The sequence below is a fragment of the Perca fluviatilis genome, chromosome 11, assembly GCF_010015445.1.
Source record: "Perca fluviatilis chromosome 11, GENO_Pfluv_1.0, whole genome shotgun sequence".
In the NCBI taxonomy this organism is placed as follows: domain Eukaryota; kingdom Metazoa; phylum Chordata; class Actinopteri; order Perciformes; family Percidae; genus Perca; species Perca fluviatilis.
The window spans coordinates 8534581-8557497 of record NC_053122.1 but is presented as its reverse complement, the minus strand read 5'-3'; the positions used below and the strand labels follow the sequence as shown (position 1 = coordinate 8557497).

The following is a 22917-nucleotide window of genomic DNA, read 5'->3' as shown; positions in this document are numbered from 1 at the left end:
ATTTCTCAGCTTCTACAAAAGAAAAGTAAGTCTCTACACTGCATTGATCTGAAAATCCTGAATATGACATAAAATGTATATTTTGACCTCCCAGAGCGGTTTTAAAAACAATGGTAGGAAAGGACTTCTCAAAAATCAAAAGGATGTTCTTTGTTAACCATAAAGCTGATGTTAGAGTCTTTCACTTACACACGTATGCAACTGGTCACAGACCGCCCTAAAATAGCTTAGAACTTTGAGGACAAATTTCACAAGTTAGAGAGTTTGACAAATTCGTATTGGGGTTCAGGATATATCAACGTATTTCACAAACAAGTTGTTTGGTTTTTTGCCAGGAGTACAGGAGAATGCCGTTTCACACATTAATTGCATTAGATCTTTTCGGCTCAACTGGAGTGGAAAAACAATGTTAATTGACCAGGAAGTCAATGAAAGTCAATGAAGACTCAGGGAAACGTTAGTTTGGGGCCACGGTGGGAAACTTGGGTATTCGTAGATACCACAGGGCATCAAACACTTGGGACATTAGCGGATGGTGAATTCATTTTTGCTTTACTCTATAGCCTCAGATGTCAAGCTCTTTGGAGGCGTTTAATCTATTCATCACGAGAACGTAGAGGCTTAAGGACGGTTCTGCCTGTCGACTGGCTGGTCCGTCTGTCCAACACACAAGAGTGTAGTATCCAGAGGATAATCCCTGATGTTTCAGTAACCTCTGAACTTTTGTCTACTGTGGCCATCAGGTCATTGTTTACTGGTTTGTATCAGATAATCCATAAATCATCCAAATGTAATGGCCTGTTAGGCATAAATTGTATTGAGTACAGTTTATGCTCCCTCGAGGATTAACTCTTTCCACTTTGAAAACTCCATCAGATTCACCAATGTGCACATGCATCCTAGTTATGTTCTTATTAGACGACTTGATAATTTACATCCAGTCAGAATCAGATTTAAGACGACAATATAGAGCTGGGCGATATGGAGAAAATCAAATATCACGATATTTTTGACCAAATACCTCAATATCGATACCGCAACGATACTGTAGTGTTGACTATTGGTGCTTTCACAAAATATTTACACAATGAGATTTTTGATAAATAATCATCAGTAATGTGGATATAATGACTAAGTGGGTAAAGGCAAATAATAGAACAGTTACAACAGTCTGGTAAGTTCAGAAAATGACATAACTTTACTGTAATGCAGCCTTTAAAACCAGGAAAAGACAACACTTATGCCATATTACGATATCCAAAATCTAAGACGATATCTAGTCTCATATCACAATATCGATATAATATTGATATATTGCCCAGCTCTACGACAACAGAAAGAGGAAATATTAAAAAATTTGAATCACCTTTTCATCCACAAATCCTGTATGTGTGGTAACATTACTGCGCTGAGAACTAAAACATTCTGGGGGAATAGATGTCTAATGCTGCTGAGTCCAGCTCTCTCCGATTCTCTTCTTTCAACATCGTTATTTTATTTTGTAGTTTTTATTATTATCATGTTGTTATTTCCTGTTTTTAACTTTCTTTCTTTTTATTGTACTGTACATCACCTTGTAACCCTGGTTTTGAATGGCGCTTTATGAATAAAGTTTACTTACTTACGTACTTACATATTTACTGTTGTTTTAGACAGTTTTATTTACTATATCATAGGTCTGGATAGTGACAATACTTAAACATTTAGTGTGGACACACTATTGGCAGTTATGCTGCCTCAATTAGGGGGGATAGGATACTATTCTGTTGCAGCAACACATACTGTAGCCTAAAATCACATGTGCATTAAACCTGCCGAGCACAGTTCATTTATAATGAGCCAATGCGTTACACAAAATCTGGAACAGACAATTACTATACTGAATAGTGAGTTCTCCACTGTCTTTCTGTGCTACTGCTGCCAGTGTTTGACTGGTGGACTGAAGAGTAACCTGTAGCTTCAATGACTTTGTGCTACACAAAACATGGAAGGATGCCAACAGGGCTGTTAAAAGGATTTGTTGTGTGCCAGTAACAGCTCACAGACACACAATAAGGGGCATTTAGAAAAGACGAAGCTAAAACTAAACAATACCTCACTTATTTGATTGGATACAGTCTCTGTGGAACTGTATTTGGAAGTCAGGGAGCCCCTTGCTGTGTTTTAGGACTTCCCCAACACTAAATAGTCAAAAACCACAAATAGGCCCAACAATTTGGTTGGTTAGAACTCACTTCTAAGACAAATAACCAAACGTGTTTCCCTAATAACAGAAATTCAAGTGTACACTTACTCACACACAGAGTCAGTCACAAAAAATTCCCCTCAGTCCCCCGGTGCGTTGGAATACGACAGGCCTATAATCAATTAGCTGTTCTCTCTTCAAGTGGCTGTCAATTAGGCTGGCCAGTGATTGGGGATATGACTGCTTCATTAGCTGATCCAACTGCCCTCCTCCTCTGCTTACTACATTACTTACAACTAGTAACCTAATAACAACACTTTTATTTGACATTTATTAGACAGATGCCTCCTAGTCCAACTCTCAGCACAACATGACAGCAACTCAATAACCAGCACCCTTTTGACTTGTGGACTGTGTAGAGAAAGCCCTTGACTTGGTGTTTTGTCAGCACTCAAATCTGCATTAACAATGGCTTCATTACGTTTTCTCTCAGCGTATTCAGGGTGGTAATATCAACCCAGTCTATATCTGATCTCTTCCAGTGTGGAGCCTCCCCTGGCAGCAAAGAAAAAAAATGCTACTGCGTGTCAAGCAGACTTTTGTGAGTTCCTTTATTCTAATAAATGCCATCTCATATATATTTGGTTACAGTGATAGAATATTTAATTGTAATGAATACCTTGATCTCTTTGTAGAATTGTATCTGCTTGTTTTTGTATAATGGGACAAATAAAGAGAAACATTCACGAGGCATTTGTGCTGGATCTAAAAGAAGCATTCTGCCATTTTTACACATAAGGGTGAGTTTAGTTGATGTCGGAGAAGATACTTACTGTATCACTGTGACTTCATCAGGATTATCTCAGCCTGGCCTTAGAGACAACACTGTTTTTTTAAGATTATTTTTTTTGGGCATTTTAGGCCTTTCTTTGTATAGGACAGCTTAGATTTAAAAGGAGAGAGAGAGAGGGGGATTTTTTTTATTTTATTTTTTATTAACCTTTATTTTACCAGGAAATAATCCCATTGAGATTCAGAATCTCTTTTCCAAGGGAGTCCTGGCCAAGACAGCAGTATAATAGTTCCATATTAAAATATACAGTGAAAAACAAAGACCATAAAACAAAGAAGACAGTTGGCAATTTAACATCATCTCAACATAATCACCAGCAGCGCTCAGTAACAGCACATGTGCATTACTCAAATAGTCCTTTATTCTAATTTTAATCTGTGTCATTGTTGGTAGGTAGTCTAATTTAAGATGCTTCTGCAATTGATACCAGGATGAGGGTGCAAAAACCTTAAAGGCACTTTCACCGAAGACAGTTGGCGTTCGGGGAATGCCATACATGATTTGCCCATTTCATCGAAGATTACATTTCCTGGTGGTGACTTTAGGAGTCAGGAGGGAACATAAGTAAGGAGGCAGTTTACACAGTAGGGCCTTAAAAAGAAAAATATACCAATGATCCAACCTGTGATTGTGCAAAGAAGGCCAACCAACACTGATACAAGCTACAGTGATGAGTACAACTGTGAGTGAGTGAGTAATGGCAGCTGTAACATTAATGAGCATACACTAATTAGGTCTAACACCTCCCTCTCCCTCCATTGACTTGCTCCATCACTGTTCTCCATGTTGTAGGCCTAGTCAAGTTTAAAATTTTACTGTCTGTGTCTAGGGCTAACTCCCGCCGGCGCAGAATTGCGACAAATGTCGATGTAGATTGACGTAAAAGTCGCATCAAATCCGCCTTGGTTGTTCACACTGTGGCCGCATTGAAAAAAATCAGACCTGGGTCTGATTCAGGACCACATATGAAAGTGGTCTAAATCTGATTTGAAAAACTCAGATCTGGGCAAAATTTGAGTGTTCACACTACTTCTGAAGAAGTCTGAAGTGGTCACTTGACCCCCCCCCAAAAAATCTGATTTGGGCCACTTTTGCCTGCAGTCTGAACGTAGCCTTACTTATGAAATCTAGTCTAATGCCAACGTCCAGTGCTAAAGGAGCAGGGAGTGTGTCCTTTATTAAGGCAGAAATAAAGGGGCATGGACATTGCAGATTTCAAATATACGTGCTCTCCAAATAATTTTGCGTCTTTAGCTGCATAACCACTTTCACTTTGACGATTAATGCAGACACAGGTTTCCTCCCAAAAGTTTCTGCATGGTCATTGTCACACTCTAGTGAAATGAACAGGAAATGGGATGGATGGAAACCAATGCATGCTGGGAAGGTCGGGACACACATTGGGTGTAAATTACAACATGCTTTAGAAACTCTTCAGTTATATGGGATTTTTTTGCATATTGAGTCAAAGATGAATTACCAGTGAAACCCTCAACCCCTGCCCACTGTAATGCTAAAAACAGAAAGCACATTGTAACAATTGAAAATTGTGTAAATTAAATGCATGTTTATTCATCCTTGGCTACAACTAGGCAACATTTACAACTCCAAAACTGCATTGATAGATCAGATCAGAAGATGAGTAATACAAAATAGTGATAATAATAAGAAAATATACTTGAGTTTTATATAAAAGGCTTTGTGTGTCCTTTAGGCTGCTCTCCTACATCAGTGAGTCTCCATGGAAACTGACTTTAGGTATATTTTACAGCCTGTTGAAGCGGCTCAGGAGGGTTTCCTACTTCACGTCTGCCTCTCCTTTCACAGCCATACTCTATTGGTCTGCAAGAACAACACATATAGTGTCGGCACCGAGGCTCGCTGTAAAAGTAATTGGTTTCATTGGAAAGTGGATAAAAAGCGGTGGCTGGTTGCGGAGGGCTTCCTGCCGAGTTTGACCGCTCCTGGGTTAATCACAGTCCCTCTGAGGCTGGAAGCTTTCCCAGTCGGCACTGGCCACCAGCCACTGGGAGCTCTGGCTTACAGCACAGCAGGCTGGGGATCAGCTGCAGGAAGAGAGAGGAAGGAACTGTTAAATGGGTGTTTCTTAACATAATGACAATAACAACATTTGTTATTCCTCCTTATACGCCTACAGCGATGCCATCACTTTTAAAGACTCTTTTTTGGGCATTTTTAGGCCTTTATTGACAGGACAGCTGAAGAAATGAAAGGGGAGAGAGAGAGAGAGAGAGAGAGAGAGAGAGGGGGGGGGGGGGGGGGGGAGAGAGAGAGAGAGAGAGAGAGAGAGAGAGAGAGAGAGAGAGAGAGAGAGAGAGGGAATAGACATAATACATGTCTATTCTATACATAGTTTAATACATAAACACACACACACATATAGATGTGGGAAGTACAATATGTCACAGGTATATTGTCAATAAGCACATTTTGTTACTTGACTCTTTCCATTTTGTGATACGTTCTTATCTTTAGGGCGCCATACACTCAGAAGGAAATGTTGTACTTTTCCATGTCCACTGACAAAAGTACAACAGCGCTGTTCATCCGGAGTACTAGTCTAAAATGATGTATCTATTCTTGTAGTCTGACCAAAGTGCTAACACTCACTGGGATTTAATTTAGTTAGCAGAGGACAGAACTATTACAAAATCGTATTGGAATTCAATTTAAATGTATTTATTATGTCAAATCACAACATAAGTTATCTCAGGACACTTTACAGATGGAGTAGGTCTAGACCACACTCTATATTTTACAGAAACACAATAATTTCTCCAAGAGCAAACATTTGGTGTGACAGCGACAGTGGAAAGAAATCCTTTTAACAGGTAGAAACCAGAGAGAGAAAGAGAGAGAGAGAGAGAGAGAGAGAGAGAGAGAGAGAGAAAGAAAAAAAGAGAATACTTAACTAAAATAAATACAGAAATGTAACTCACAATCAAACCTAGTTTGTATGAACCAAAATTGTATCACAGAATAATATACAAGAAATAGCAAGCAATTTCATGCGAGAGGGTTTGATTGTCATGCTAGCCTGAAGTGCCAATAATTTGACGTTAAATCAAAGCCTCAATTATACAACAACTGTTACCAACAAAATAAAAGTCATAATCAAACTGTATTCATATTGTGGGGTAATTCGCTCTCAAAATAAATGTCCCTCCCTGTTAATAAGTCAGCCAGTCAACTTAAGCTAACGTTAGCTTTGTAACTAGATAGTGGGATTTCCAAAACTGAATAATTACCGCAGATATAAACACCAAACTATCTGCTGAAAAAAATATATTTTCCATGTTCCATGGATATATTTAGCTAGATAGCTAAACGTCCGCGAACTTCAAACAAAACATGATTTCCTGTCCCTGTAAAATGTTTGCTAGTCAGCACAACAAAGCTAACGTTAGCCAAAGTTAACGTTAGCTAGCTAGCTTTGTGGAGATTGTGGTATTTCCCCACCTGAATAACTACCACGCATATAAACATCAAACTTTGCTAGGTCAATCTTGTTGTAACTAAGATATCTGCTGAAAAATATATATTTTTTTTTTCATTGACAAATATAGCTCCTGTATGTCCGCGAAAATCACATTTCAAGATAGCGCCAGGTGTGCTCAAAAGTCTCTGGGTGTGCAGTCATCATGGGCTGACATGCTGATTATTTGAGCACGTTCTAAATGTCTAAAAATTGACCAATCAGATTGTCTGGTCGGAATAGGATAGAATACAAGTATTAGTAACCCAAATATTCAAACAATGAAGATTAAAAAAAAATTACAAAGGAAATAATGTACGTTTAAACGTATATAGCCTACCATTTGGAAATAAAAATGTACAACTACTTAATTATAAAGATGAAACTAAAACCTGTTTGTGCAGTTTGCACTTAGTGTAGTATGGGTTTATTAGGGTTGTCTGTTATCCTGAGGGTTGAGCCCTGTTCTACCAGTCTACTAACTTAATCATGAGTATTAAAATGCATTCTGTCCTCAATTTCAAACAGACAAGTGTCTCTCTGGAGCATTGCCACTTGTTAACGCTAAGAAATGTTCTTTGTGGCTTTTTTTTTCTCAAGAGGATGAGGCTGAATCTGGGTTTAATTCTGAATGGAAAACACTCACAAAGTACCAAAAAAAAAGGTCCTTCAAATATTTAGACCATTTTCAAATATCTCGACTACACCAACAGTAATAAGTTTGCTTTGCAGTCTTCCCAATTTGACAAACATATATAGGCTACGTTTCCATTTCAACGCCATAAACGCAGTATATTCTGCATGCAGGCTTTTGTTTTTGATTGATTTGACATCCGCATAATGCTTTCTCCATCCCATCGGCTGACTGAAACGGCCTTTTTGTGCCACTTGACTCCCTCACACACACACAGCTGCATTTGTCTTGCAAATCCATCCCCGCTGCGCCGCGTTCAGACGAGGAAAAGAGAGCAGTCGGACGTCAGTGAAGTTCAAGCCAGCGAACAAGCGGAGAGGCTGTTCCATAGCAGCCGCTTTTGTCGATATCAAAACGGAGTGCTGGTGAAAAATGATGCATGCTTTTACACATCTGAATCCTGGCAACTGACAGAGCAAGGGATGGGCATGGGGGGTGGGTGGGAGGGTGGGGTGTATAAAACTAAACTAAACTTCCCTGGAGGCTGAAGTCAGTGTGCTGGAGGCGAACAAAAGAGCCCCAGTCTAAACGGGTTGAGTGTCTTCTAGCGCACGACGGGGATCAGCAGCGCAGAATGTAGGAGATGGATGGAGACGCACACGTACAAACGGCCGTGACTGAAATTTGCATATTTGTAATTTATCACTTTTTTGTTGAGTTATTCAGGTTTTTTTTTTTTTTACAGAGTTCAAAAAAGAAAATAGATCATTTGTCAACGCGTGCGGGTTGCGAGCTGGTAGACCTTTTCCACAGAACAAATCACTGCTTAAGCCTGAGATCACTTTTCCTGAAAAAAATGCAACAAGTGCTTGCATAGGCTACTTATTTATTATAGCCTATTTATGAAGGCTATTTATTGCTTTTTGTCTTCTTCCTTGAAGTCAGCCCAGTCTGCTTCATTTCCATATCTTTTCAATGGCGCTGCCTCGTGAATAGACTGTAATATTTCATGATGGGGCACGCAAAAGCTGTGCACAATGCCTCTCATATCCACTCGGCTTTCAGCCGCAACAATGATCATAGCAAGACGTCTTTATGGCTAATTCATTCAAAGGCGCATCTCCCGTCCTCCGGCGCGGAGGTCAGCCCGCCGTGTTCCGTCCACCAGGGGGGTTTTCAAAGGCCAGAGGCGGCCAGCTGGCCCCGTCACACGACGCCACACGCACACACACACACACACACACACACACACACACACACACACACACACACACACACACACACACACACACACACACACACACACACACACACACACAGATGTTCAAAACTTTTTCTAATCAGACCAAATGCAACGTCAAGAATAGGCTACGTCTAATTTATTAGACTATGTGTAAAAAAAGCCTAATTTTCAACACATCGATGTACCAGATTGACACACACACACACACACGCACACACACACATACATAGGTTTTACTCCCAATACAACACACTCTAATAACAGCCTGTTATTTCAATATGTTCTGTTGAATATTTTCGTTAACCTGGTGTTGTCCCAGATTAGACATGCGAGCTTTCATCGAAAGGAGTTTTCTCGTCACAACAAATGTTGGTAAAATTATTATGTCGGATTGATATTGTAAATATGTCGATGGATGCATGACATCGGGCTTTCCATCAGTGTGACCAACGTCGCTTCATATTGGAGGCCTCCTCAAATAAACTGGTCCTATTTGTTGATTCGGCACATCACATGTCTCTGGTGCTCTCAGTGGAGGAGTGACATGCAGCCAAGTGTAGATGCATTATTACTCCGCAGCGCGCAGCAGAGGCACCATTACGCAATAAGGCGAAACTGGAAAGACGCCACCAGCTTTTACGCATGAATGCACTGCAGCCGAAATCAGAGTTAATAAGGATAATGTAATTTCTTTCGGGAATTCCTTGGTCAAATTTTTATTTTCTTAGACATATTTGTAGGCATTTATTTTGTACACTGCGGTCCCAATTGGTACCGTATTTGGAAAAAAACCCAAAAAAAATCATTAACACCGGGATTCAAAAGGGACATTTCTGACTAACTGATCTTATTTTAGCCTAGAGTTAAAATTTACTTCATGCGCACTCACTTCAGTCCTGGGTCTGTACATGCGTTGCCATGGATATCCATGCGCCAAAAGAGTAGTCCTTTGGAACATTGCCAAAGTAACGCATCTCTCTCCAAGTTCAAAAATATAAAGTAGCCTAATTTCCTTAAAATGTACGACAGTGCGTGTCATAAAGAAATAAACTCCTCATGTGATGAGTTACCCACTAATTCTTCTTCCTTAGCCTGCCTGGTTTTTCTCAATGGGGAAGGCTGCCCGTGCGCCCCGGAGCCACTTGTTGCCGGCGCATAAAGTTGGAGCTTTTGAGAAGTTAAATATCCCGGAAAGAACACAACTTAGTATGTCAAGGGCTTTACGGGGACAAAGGACCAGCGCCTTACCATATGCTTAATGGCTACAGCCGTCCAGCCTTTATTAAAGGCAAAAACGAGGTCCTTTAAAAGTTGGAAAGGCTCCTTTATTTGAGTTAGATGGAGCACTTGCGCACAAAACCAGAAGCGCGCATTGCCATTGACTCGCCCCCTTTCTCTGTCTTTCAGGAGTCTGAAGCGGCCACCGTCATCGCCTTCACTCCAACATAAGCTTTTCATCACCCGGCTTTGTTCTCGGTGAAAGTAATGCTGCGAATCAAAGAGATGACAATATTTTCCATCAGCTTGGAGACCCTGGACAAGAGCCCTCGAGCTTTGGCAAAAATCAGGGCCGGTTATTCATCCTGTCACTCCGCACCTGTGGTCCCGCATTCAAAGTATACAAACCTGCCCCTATTAACATTAATTATTCACAAACAACACAAAGGCTGAAATAGAGCAGGTTGAAGTCTGTTTATGGCTCCTAAATGTTTTATTCCTCTGAAGATGTGCCCAAAGCTTTTTTTTCTCCTTTCCCTCGTTTGCAACCGAGTGCCTGTCTTTCTTTCAGCCTTAAGTAGCCCTACAGTTTGGATTTTACAATCGCAGCATCTGCTTAATCTTGCGGATAAAAATATGACACAAAACATTGCTAATAAAGGATGTGTTAAATCCCAGTAATGAGTGATCAACGCGGGAAACAATGGGGGAGGATGGTAAGAGCCGTATGGTTCCAAGGGCACCCGGCACAGTTTGCTCGCTCGTGGAGAAAAGCGCCAGGTGATGGCAAGAAAATCGCCTTCCGAGGATGAGAACACACCAAATCCACCTCTTTTCTCTCCTTGAAAAAAAAAAAAAATAGAAGACATAAATTTAATTGGCTTATCAAGGCGCGGCGAAAAGAAGTCGCTGTTAATTGGCTGGGGGCGCACAAAACAAACGCAGGGACATGTTTAGCCTGGCTGGCCCGCGATGCGCTTTCAGTACGGTGTCACATCATTGAAAATGTGTTTTATTATTGCAAAACGTCACATGCTTTACAGTTGCCATATTGTGTCCCGGACAAAGGCTGATGGAACATTAAATACGTGGAAACGGTGCCAACGCGTCTCGAAGACACTGCAAGGGCCTCTCTCTTTGCTTTTAGGCAGCTGCTGGGCAGGGGACTCAGTCGTCAGGATATGAAAAGAGACCAAGTTTGAACTACCAGGTGCATCTCCGGAGAACAGGGCGCAGACCGATCTGTTGCAGCCGGACAAGGAAGCGCTCATAAAGATGTAATTTAGATGGGAAGGTCACGTCTGAAAGAAAAAAAAAGCGCACGGGAAGGAAGAATGTTCCCAGCCACCTCCCCTGGCTTCCACCTTTCGCTTCGTGCTCTGTCAGTGCGACTACAGCAGACACATGTTGGTTACCACAGATCAGACACTCTGCTAAGCAAATCTGAGCGTCCGAGCGCTGGGTCTGAGAGTCTGGGCAGGGCAGCCTCACAGCTGGCACACTGATGCCATGTTGGGGAGGAGAAAACCCCAGAGTCAGAGGTATTAATAATGACTCCACGGCCTGTATTTCCGAAGAGAGATAAGCTGAAAATCAAGCCGATTTGGAGGCTGTTGTTAAGCGTCTCTCCCAGTGCGCTAACATACGGCCTTAAAGCGGATTTGACAGCATTAGAGGCGATACAACCTCTCACTTTCTTCTCATTATAAGTCAAAGCTGTTTAAGTAAAGCTTCACACCTTCTCTGATGCTTTAAAAAAAATAAATGATCGCAGAAGTTTTAGACCTGATGGCCTGTTTTTTATTTCTCCTTTATTACCTGTTAATTCAGTTTTCAGCCTTGGGTGCAATACACAAATTCACAGCCACTGATGCGTAAAAGTGCCAATCTCTGCATATTGTACCCGACATCGCACGCCTTTCAACAGTACGACTGAAACGTCTCTAAAGCTCTGCAATGAAGAGCCAAAAAAAGCAACAAATGTCTCTGCATGAGAGAAGGAAAATGACTCATTGTGCATTAACAGACACACATTTCCCCCAGTTGTAAACTGGGAGGAAAATCTGGGACTTGGCTGATTTAAAAGTGGCCCGTTGATCATTCATGTAATTTATTATAGAAAATCCAGGGAAAATATGTATTGTAATGCTTGAGACCTTTTTTTAAACGTTCATATTACAATTCAGGTGACATGTATTTTAAGGGTTAAAGCAACCGAGTCAGATCAAAGAAAATAACAATGTGTTCTAAGACTTTATTTAAGGTATTTATGCAGCCTTTGAGCGCTTTGAGTAGTGCGTATTAGTATGAACACTAGCAGTAGAATAACCGAGTTACTGTAAATGCAATGGATTTATTGTCACGTTATTTATATGTCGGAGCATTGTTTCAGCTGAAATATGTCTGATGCAGTCAGACATCATACTCGCTAAAGGATGGTAGTGAAAAAAAGCTTTAAAAGTATCTGTATACACATATGTCATAATAGTTATAGGCGGCACACGGAGTAAATGTAGGCCTAAAATATCAGCAACAACATTAACATATTAAAAAATAAATAAGCCTGTTTTTTTTTTTAATGCTTAGTGTGTATTTACAATTATAACGCTGTTCCTGGTTTTGTTTTTGTATCCAATGTGGGTATTCAATCTATAGGAATGCAATCATGATCTTATTAATGATAGACTATCATCAGTCATCAGATACATGTAGTCGATCTGCAATATATTATAAAGTACAAGTATAAGGTGTTATAAAATGAAAATACTGGAGTTCTTACAGTAAGTAAAGAGCTTGAGTAAATTCACTGGGTCACTGACATCTTCGGTAAACTGCTTTCTGTCGACGTCTTCTTCATGATGAAATCAAAAACTCAAGTTCAATTTCTTTTATTGAACATGCCTATAAATCCCACCTCAGTGGAATATGTTATTGGTGTTTTTTTTCCTTCAGAATAGACTTTGAATGTTCTAATTTTAAACGGACTCTCTGATTTTTTTTCTGTCTAAAATACACCCGATTTCAGATTTCTATTTTAGAAATCAGACTAATCTGATTTTTTTTCCCTCCCTCAGTAGCTATTGTTACTTTCAGAACTCAGAATTTATTCTGAGAATGCTTAGATTTATCACACAAATAATAGGCTAGTATGAGAGAATAGAAGAGAAGAGAAGAGAAGTGAAGAGAAGAGAAGAGAAGAGAAGAGAAGAGAAGAGAAGAGAGCCACCTATAGTATAATACCATTTTCCCTCACTCCGCGGCCCTGTGACAGCAGCGTGGTTAGTGCTCCGTGTTTCTGCCTGCCCCGGGCAGCATACTGTAGGTATGAAAGCGCGCTGCCTGCTGTCTATATGGTTAATCAGCGGCCTTTTTAGCTCAGCGCCGAGCCTTTCTCAACCAAATTACCGCTCTTGGCGTGGCCCTCTAATGTCCAGGCCTGCAGAGAACTAAAGGAAAATAAAACCTGTCAGACAGCAAAATGGTCGTGTCCTTTAAAGCCTTGCCAAAAGCCCGTAGCCGGAGTGACAAGATAGCCGGGAGTATTTCAGCCTGTCCCTTCCGCTTGGCTGCGAGCGCACCAAAGGATGTTGAGAGGCGCTCCGCGCTCCGCGCACTAAAAAACCATCAACGGCACAAAAGCGTTAAGGTGCGAGGAAACTACAATGCTACCACTGTTTTACCCCCCCCCCCCGCCCCCCCCGCACTGTCGCCGCACAATCAAAGTGGAACCGGCCCTCCTGCCAAAGAGATGAAGTTGCCCAGCATTGACTCCCTAACATTTGACTTTCCAATGGCTGTAATAGGATTACATGCTCCTGTCGCGCTACAGAGAGAGAGAGAGAGAGAGAGAGTGAGAGAGAGAGAGAGAGAGAGAGAGAGTGAGAGAGAGAGAGAGAGAGAGAGAGTGAGAGAGAGAGAGAGAGAGAGAGAGAGAGAGAGAGGGGAACTCTGGAACCTTAAAGTTAAAAACCAGAATAATGTGGCATCCCAAGAAAATAAAAATACATACATATATAAATAAATAAATAAATAGATAAATACCCGAATGTAAAACACACAGGCCTCCGAAATCCTCTGAAAGGCCTATAGCTATAATGAAGAAATATGAGCTAGCCCACCTGTCGTGCTGAAGGGTTTTAAAAATCCAAACTTTCCCAATCCTAACAGCCGTACCTACTTGCAGCAGTGCTGCGCGTGTCGCCTCAGCCTTGTTTGCAGCTTTTTTGGGGGGCCTCATGGTTCATATATGCATGCTGCAGTGTGTTGGCGGTGCGGGGCGTGGGGACACATGTTGGAGGCTGGAGGGATGCCGCTGTACCACGGGAAAATCTGTCCCGGCAGCACCTGGCAGCACAGAGGAGCATTCAACAGCTTCCCACCATACTGCTGCACGCCCGCGTGCGCTTTAAACACCTTCAGCTGTCGTGGGTATGCGCTGTGTCCTCATTAGCATCTCATTTGCATATTTATGTCACACAATATTGGGCTGTATTAGTTTGGGTTAACCGTGGGCTTCCCCTTCTAATCGTCACTCACTTCAGACTGTTACAGTGAAAAGTAGCTACATGCTGAAAGGCTTCACCTCACACAGTAGGTGCCATGCACTCACCCATAGGCGTTTAGGTGGGGATGGGGGGGTTACAACTCCCCCCCCCCTCCCCAATTATCAAAACTGGTCTTTTTTTTTCCGAAGTTTTGATTTCTTTTCAAGGTTTTTGTCGCTTTCTCAGACATTTTTGCTGCTTTTTTTTAAACATAATTGTTGATTTTTTTCCGACATTTTTTGTCGCCTTTTTGAGTTTTCTTTCCAAAGTTTTAGCCGCTTTTTTATTTTTTTTTAACATTTTGTTGCTTTTTCAATTTTTTTTTTTCGAATTTTTTTTAAAATGTTTTTGTCCCTTTTTTTAATACCCCCCCCCCCCCCATGATGAACCCAAAGCTACGCCCGTGCACTCACCATAATAATATTATGTTAATGAGGCATGATAAGATAAAGTTTCAAGATTCCAGTCATGAACTAGCTATTATTTGTGTTTTTCATGGACAGTCATTATTTGAAGGTCCAACATTTACACTGACATACACAAACCAAGGGTGTAGGTTTTGATGTAACATTGGTGGGGGTGGGAGGGGGGGTCACATTATAACCGGGGGCTCTGGGGGTCGTCCCTTTTAACATTTTGAGCGTCAAACACTTCATTTCACTTAAATTCTGGAGAATTTTTGTGCAACAATTTGTGCCTTTTCTGGATCCCTTTATGTTGCATATGTCAGTATTTATGTAAAAGGAAAGCATTCTTCTCCTGTGTTGTTAGAAAAACGTTCCTCCATATTCAAACCATCACACTTTTTGGGGTAGTTTTAAAGTACATCTCAACAACAAATCTAGTAGAAAGTGAGACCTTGTTGAAAACTCCAAATCTCCAAAATGTAAATCTACATGAATCTATCTTTATTTTTCACGCTCCTGTTGTGTTCGGGTCTCCTCGTCACAATGCTGAAGAGCTGGGGACAAAATAGGCGTATGATTCAATATGATAAGCATATAAATAGTTTGTCACATACAAGAAATATAAATGCCATTCCTGTTAGTTTGTGTTAGTCTGGACTGGGTAAGTGCGCTCAATCCATTCAGCCTCTTTTTCCTTATGTTAAATATGTATTTTGTATAGGCTATATTTGTTTCTGTATTTATTGTATATTTCATATTAATTGTTAGTTGACAAAAGAAAGTTCCAGGAGCTTTCACATCGCGTGGGCTTTTATCAGTGGGTTGAGTTTGCCCAGTAGGCTGCTACTTAAATCTCTCATATACTGGGAAACTGCCAGTATGTGACCCTTGCTGTGCTTTCTGTCAATTATTATGTCCTAGATCAATAATGGATCTTCAAACTCATGGGCCATACTAACATGTTGATGCTTAACATCTTATTGCACATTTGACCAGATAAAAAAGAGAAGAAAAAAAAAGTAAGAAAGTTTTTTTTTTTCATCAGTAAGTGCTTTTATTTGCAAATTATAACAATATAAATATAAATCATTGTACGACAATATAAAAATATGTTCTCTTATTCATTGCGATTAAATTAAAACATATATTATCACTTGTGGGAGAAAAATAAATACATGATTGCCAGTTGCCTGAATTACAAAAATAAAATTATCAACATGATAAAACTATTTACAACATTGAATACAATATCGGGAAGAAAAAAAAGTGTACAGTAAGCTCACATGGTGTTCACTTTTTTTTTTTTGCAATGCGCCTTTCGAGCGCACGTTAACATTAACACAATCAACTTTATAGTCTTCGCATTTACAATGTGCGTTTTTACAGGACAAGTCGCAAGGACTCGGGTGTTTTTGTTCAGGCCACCAGGCCGAAAGGAGGCTCGTTTTCAATGTCTGTGAGGCCCGGTTTGCTGTGCAGTTTTCGGGGGTCTTCCGGCGTCCACACCTTGGCGGTGCGGATGATGTTCTGCTCCCGGAGTTGCTTTTCATCCGACCAGGACAGAGAGTGCCCGGCCAGGGGAGGCAGGCCGTAGTCCGGGTCGCTGGGGGAGGGAGACCCTGGGAAGAGAAAAAGGAAGAAGCGCGTTAATGTTGCTTGTTTTTTGGTCTTCATTATGTTAATGAACATATGATGCAGGCTGCATAAATCCAAACTATTACATGACAGTTGTTGATTTTTTACTACCAAGCCCCCCCATCACCATTTCTGTGCACTTCTCGGGGAGGAAAAAAAAAAAATATCTGAATTCAGAGGTATCTTTAAATGGACCTACTTGTTCCTCTGTGACAGATAATGACCTTCTTGGGTTGCGCGTGCGTCTCGCTGCTGGAGTTTCGGATGGGCAGATCGGACTGCACGAGCTCGGCGAGGAAGTTGATGTAGCCGATGGCGAGCCGCAGCGTGTCCACTTTGGACAGCCTCTTCTCGTAGGGCAGGGTCGGGATGTGCGAGCGGAGACCCTCGAACGCGTCGTTGATGGACTGCATCCTCCGCCGCTCCCGCACGTTGGCCGCCTGTCTCAGGTGCTGCATCTCCATGTCGGACCGCATCCGCCGCCTGCGCTTCAGCGACGGCCCGCCGTGACGCGGGGACAGGTCCGGGGTGCCGTAGGAGAAAGTGGAGGACGACGAGGAGAAGGACAAGTTGCCGGCGTCGTAGTCCCCATCGCGGGGCGCTGCTCTGTCGCCTCCGTCTTTGCTGTAATAGTCTTGGAAATGGCTGGCGAGGAAGTCGACGTCGTCATCCAAAAAGTCATCAGCGTCCAAGTGGCCGTCTCTCGAGGACTGGTCGGTGAAAAACTCGTCATCGTCGAAATAAGGAGGGGAGGAGAAAGAGTCGAGTCCAGAGAAAGGGTCCAGCACGCTGTCCATGTTGGTCTGCTGCTGCGAACTCTGTCCCCGTTGTCGCGCTAACAATGTGACGCACTGTCTCTTTCTTTTATATCGACGCGTTTGCTCTGCGCTCGCTGCTCGCGGTCAACCGTTAGTGTTTAGTTGAAGAACCGGCACGCGAGGATTCTTTATAGCGACATCCATAGTCGCGTGCCGCTTGCCAGGAGTGCCAACCAATCACAGCTCTGTCCGCGAGGCGCACCTCGAGATAATCCCCAGAAAGCCACGCCTCCTGTCTGTCCTCCGCTGTCCGGCTCTGAGATAACATCTCAACTCTGCACACCGGCTGTTCTCCTCTGTCAGACTCCGTTTATAAATCACTCAATTTAGATTCCCTTTTACTTATTTATTTTAAAAATAGCCTTAAATGTTTTCTCCCTACAGGCTTAAATGAATTTCTTCCCCGAAGTGGAATAGACTGATCAGATTATATTCCTTATATGACCGAATAGTCACACACATTGCGAATAATCGTATTTTAGATGACAGGAAGCACCCGAATTAATGCGCAGTTTTTTTTTTTTTTTTTTTTGCATGGATCAAATGTTGCAGGACACGTTCATTGAAATGCTCAATCCATATGTAGCAACAGGTTTCTTTTAATAATAATAAAAAAAAAAATTGAGTTTTTCCACAGATTATTAGAACATAAGATGCCAGTAAATAGCCATTAAAGCTTTTTTTTTAATTTTTATTTGTAAATCTTAATTTTTTTTTAATAGCATAGGCTATTTTGATATTAACCTGCAATCCTCAGGTCAACTTTTGTAAAGGTGTAACAGAAGACGGAGGCTGTGTCAGTCTATGAGAATTAAGCTGGTGTTTCCTCTGATTATTAAAGCAACAGGTGTCGCTAACAAAACAGACTTAATGTTGCAAGTACATATTATTTATCATAGAGGACGAAGTGGCTCGACACCTTGGCGTAAATGGACTCTATTATTATTTTTATTATTATATGTAATTCAAATGTAATTTAATCACTTTAACACAACTGGGAAATATCATGTTCGTAAGTGGAAAGGCAGAAGAAAACGCTGCTTACAAAGCTGTACTGGCAGTTTCTTGACCATCTATTATAAATTAAATAAAATGAAACCGTTTTTATTGACACCCCTGACACATGAACGGGTGCTGAATGCGGAGGAAAGCTGTCCCCATGCCGCTCTGAAGAGCAGATAAAAGCCTGGGGATGTGGAGGAGAGCCCTCGGCTCGGTCATTCATTCAGCAGTAAGTGGGCAGCGCCGCTGCCATAAATACATGCACCAGTAGAGTGGTCGATGCGCCACTTGTGCCAGCCACTGTGGTTTTGATTGGGAGAACTGGTTGACAAATAAAAGCACAGTGGTGGGCCCTGCGAGCGCGCGCCTCTCTGACACCTCACGCGACATGTTAACGCTCCTCGGTATATACCGAAAGGAGACTACCCACCGGCCTGGGGGTCTATAAGTACACATCTATTCAGCCCATTCAGTGAGAGGGCTCGCTTTTTTTGTTCTGCAGAGAAAATGGCCCTTTCGCAGCGCCAGGCCGGGTGCGCGCGCGCATGCACCGCGCGTCTGTGGACATTGGTGGTGCGACGGAAAAGCTGCAACACGGGCCGTGGCCGTGGGAAGAAGGCCATTTGCGTCCCTATCGCCAGTCAATGCAACATGTCGTGTTGTAAATGAGGCTTGTGTTGCTGTCTACATAATGAAGCTGTATAGCTGGGAGCCCACATCCCTCAAAGAAGACGCACAATACGCGCACGTCCCGGTACCAACCAGGTGCCGGACACAACACCAAACACGGACAACAGGACCATGCAGGACTGCATTTTAAAGCCGCATTGCGTAAGAAAGAAAATCATCTTCCATCAGGAGACGTCACTGTCTCACATATGCGGCGGATTCTTCTTTATCCCTTTGTGCTTCATCATCATCATCATTAGTGTACTGTTTATGGAGCCATTAATCCCGATAAAGTGTCCTCTGAATAATGACATTATAGCCATTCAGTAGTCATTTTGACTATTTCAAACTAACTTTCTAACTAATGAATGTAATGCCCCCCCACCCCACACACACACACACACGCACACACGCACACAAAGGTGACAAAAACCTCAGCTGTAATCCAAATAATGGATAACCATTATCCAGGATGTGTTTTATTGGTCATTCATTAGAGTTGAATAGTATCTCATGTGTGGAAAAATGTTTGTGAGAATTGCACAACAATTATAAAGGCAAAATTAAAAGGGTAAAGATGTAAACAAGGAAAAAAACAAAACAGAAGGAGACCTGTCATGGTGTCAGGTTAAAATTTTATTATTCTTCTTCTACTTTCAGGAAATGTAAAGTTGAGAAACATTTAGGGTGAGTTTGTGTAGGCTACTCACCTTCAATAATACATGGCTCTCAAAGTTAACTGTGTTGCCTACATTGCTCCTGTTGAGAAGCCTGAAAGTCCTGGTTTAACATTTGAAATAATATATCATTTTTTAAATATAGGTCCTATTGTCAAATCTCAGGATGCCGATGTGATGACATCTTTGTGTTGCCACACTTTAAATAAAAGAACTACCTGTCTTATTTTGCACACAGACATAATCTGAAGCTCCATTCAATTTCAGCAATTTTCTTTCGTTAACAATACTGTCTCTTCTCATTTCAAGCACCCATGGTGCAGAAATACAGTAACTCCAATAAATGTAATGTCTTTGCGTTGGTTTTCAACTATTGGTCTGATGGAGCGAACCAAACAAAGAATCTTCACACTGGGAAACATTTGCAATAATTTGTTTCTAAGCTTCTCACTGACTTTTTGACTCTCAAATTGGGACCCCTTTTATTGAAACGTTCTCACTAAGGCAACAGTGCGTGTTGCACTGACATGTTAGAAACGTGTGTGTATGTGTGTGTTTGTGTGTGTGTTTGTAACCCCCTTTTCCTCCAAACCAGATGATAATTCGAACCGTGCAGGTTTTTAATGCGCCGTGACCGCGCGCTCCACGCCGTCTCATTGATAAACCTCCTGTCATTCTTAACGGGCCGACCTGCGCGAGCGGAGCAAGTGTTTGGGTTCCCATGCAGTCCCTCGGTCTGCAGCATGCAGCAGGCTGGACGGTGCATTCAAACCGGCCACAGCGGTCACGGTGCACGCAAGGGGTGGTGGTGACGGGTAGGGGCACACACGCACGCACACGCACGCACACACACACACACACACACACACACACACACACACACACACACACACACACAAGCGCTTGCAAACACACACACACACACAGACACAAACGCACGCACACACACATACACATACACGCGCAAACACACGCACACACACACACACACACACACAGACACAGACACAAACGCACGCACGCACATACACACACACGCACGCACACCACACACACACACACACACACACACACACACACACACACACACACACACACACACACAACATACACACAGTTACCTGCTGGTTGGGTTTAATTGTAGTTCACGCCCGCATCTCAAAATTAAACACGAATCAGAAATAGATACATTGACATGAATGAGGCTAGTAGTAGTAATTGTAGCAGGCCTACACTACAACGCCAAATGTATAATAAAAAAAGATCATTATGACAGTTGGCGAAATTTGACTAAATAAATATAATCATTAGATAATGGCAATGAGATGTAAAGTCTCATAAAGGTATAATTTTGACCGTCTTTATTGTGAAGTAGGCCTACCCTATATAGTCATTATTTTCAGCATCCCTAACATCATCCTCTGTTGTTAATCAATCGCCCATTCGAAAAATCCCAAATCCCATTTGCTTCTACTAACAACCATTATTGTTATATATATAAAATATATTTAATATATAATATATATTATATTTAAATAGGCAATACTTAAACACACACATATATATATATATATATATATATATATATATATATATATATATATATATATATATATATATATATATATATATATATATATATATACTTAAGTAAGTAAGTAAGTTTAAGTAAAAAAAATGCTGGAAAAAAAATCCTACTTTAATCCAGATGTATAGGGGCTTTGCTGCTCTTCTAGGCAACAGTTGTTTTTTTTAAATGTCTCTGACTTCCAAATCATTTTCTAAAAATGTCCTTTAGAGTCCAATAAATAGGTATGTCATGTGGTACCAATTATAGTAAATAGTAATTTCCTTTGACGAAAGAATTTGTTTTTCAATTATTATTTGGAACTGCAAAAGAACGGCACTTGTTGAATTGTTTGCCTATAGCCTACGTGAATTTCATTTTAGCTGTGGAAAAGTATTTCATTTGAACACTATTTTTTCTAGAAGTACTAAATAACATCATTCTTTTCAGGAAACGTAAACTGTCAGCAAATTAATATGATATTATGATCCCGTACAATAAAGCTGTTCCTGATGCACGTCTCCATCAGGAATAGTTTCTCCTCACAGATTCTCTAAGTAGCTTTGAATTGCAACCAAAAAGTTATAATAGGATAAATCTCCCTCAGCTGTGTTCAACCTTAACCTATAAATGTTGTGCTGCTGCAGTGTCTATGAACACATATCCTGTCACAAACTGGAAAAGGAAATCCAGAAAGTGAACTACAATGTGTGGAATTAGATCTGGGGCTAATCCTCCCACACAGTGATTTAGTGGTAATCCCTCTAATCTCTGGCTACAGGGGATTATCCATCTGGATGACTAAAACAAATTAAAGGGATTTACTCAACAGTAATTTAACAACTTCACTCGATGCATTTTCAACCCTCAGCGTAGCCTTTGCATGTTGGCCACTTGAAGTTCCCTGCATTCGGCTGATTCTTGGCTGAGAAGTTAAAAAAACAACAAAAAAAAACAACGTTTTTTAATTCGTAAACAAAGGTTGTTAACATGTTTAACATTATACTACCCTTTTGTGTGACTATAATCACATTTACAGTTCCTGACACTTTTTGGTAATATCTGATCATGTAACCTCTGTGATATTTCTAGGGATTTGGACATTAAAAGAGCATTCACACGGCCGTTACACATTCCACATGTTGGCTTTTTAGTGCTGATTGTGACCTTTTTTTTTTAGACCAAATGTCCTGACTTTGAATGCTTCTTGGCAAAGCACTAAATCAGTGAAGATCTAGTATTCTCCACCAGATTTGCATACCTGGCAGTGTGCTTGAGGTTTGCTCTAACATTCAAAAGCATAATGTTTGGAGGTAGAATTGACAGAAAATGTGATCAAGCAGAATAAACAAATCTGTATAGCATTTGGTTTGTGGCTGGTTGAAAGTTTCCTACATGGGTGGGCTTGTGCTGGAGCAATTCAGCCTCACAACCTCAGTATTTCTATAAATGTGGCAACAGCTCTGGAATGTACATGAGGTTCACTTGAGAATCCGTCACTGGATTCCAGGTGTTAGTGAGGAGGATCTAGGTTTTTGCTTTCAGAGTTTGTTGACTGCAGTCATCCGTCCTTGAATGGGCCTCCTTATACAATTAGAATCAGCAAGGATCCTGATCAGACAATACAGAGTAAATCAATCAACATAAATTAAGTCCTCATACCTCAATGACAGGACAAGTCATCTGTCAGTATACCTTCCAAAACAACCCATTAAGCATGTTCTCTGCTGCCGCCATGTTTAAGGTCTTGTTAGCCCAGTGTCTCCAGGAGTTTGTGGTCTAATTATAAAAAAAAAAAACCGTAATCTTATCCAAGTGTGTATGTTCTATAACCATAATCCTTCCCTAACTTTTACCATAAGACACAGTCTTTCCCTGAAAAACGCTCCCATAGGTAATATGTTCAAGCAGCAATTACGACTCATATTAATGTTTATAGTGGTGGCGCCCTCTAGTGGCCTCCCGTAAT

The 22917-nt window shown here is 41.2% G+C and overlaps 1 protein-coding gene across 1 annotated transcript; it reads right to left on the bottom strand.

Annotated features, from left to right (window-relative positions):
* Window positions 1-15874: 15874 nt before the first annotated feature.
* On the bottom strand, window positions 15875-17117 carry ptf1a (pancreas associated transcription factor 1a). Its single transcript, XM_039816509.1, has 2 exons — window positions 16415-17117; window positions 15875-16199 (listed from the first exon to the last, which is right to left on the bottom strand). The coding sequence occupies exons 1-2, from the start codon at window positions 17010-17012 to the stop codon at window positions 15997-15999; spliced, it is 801 nt and encodes a 266-aa protein (XP_039672443.1). The 5' UTR covers window positions 17013-17117; the 3' UTR covers window positions 15875-15996.
* Between the last annotated feature and the right edge of the window lie 5800 nt (window positions 17118-22917).

Excerpts from the sequence above, each read along its gene's own strand:
- ptf1a (XM_039816509.1), bottom strand. The coding sequence starts at position 17,012 with ATGGACAGCGTGCTGGACCCTTTCTCTGGACTCGACTCTTTCTCCTCC. Across the intron at positions 16,200-16,414 it reads TATCTGTCACAGAGGAACAA|GGTCTCCCTCCCCCAGCGAC; the intron begins GTAGGTCCATTT and ends TTCTCTTCCCAG.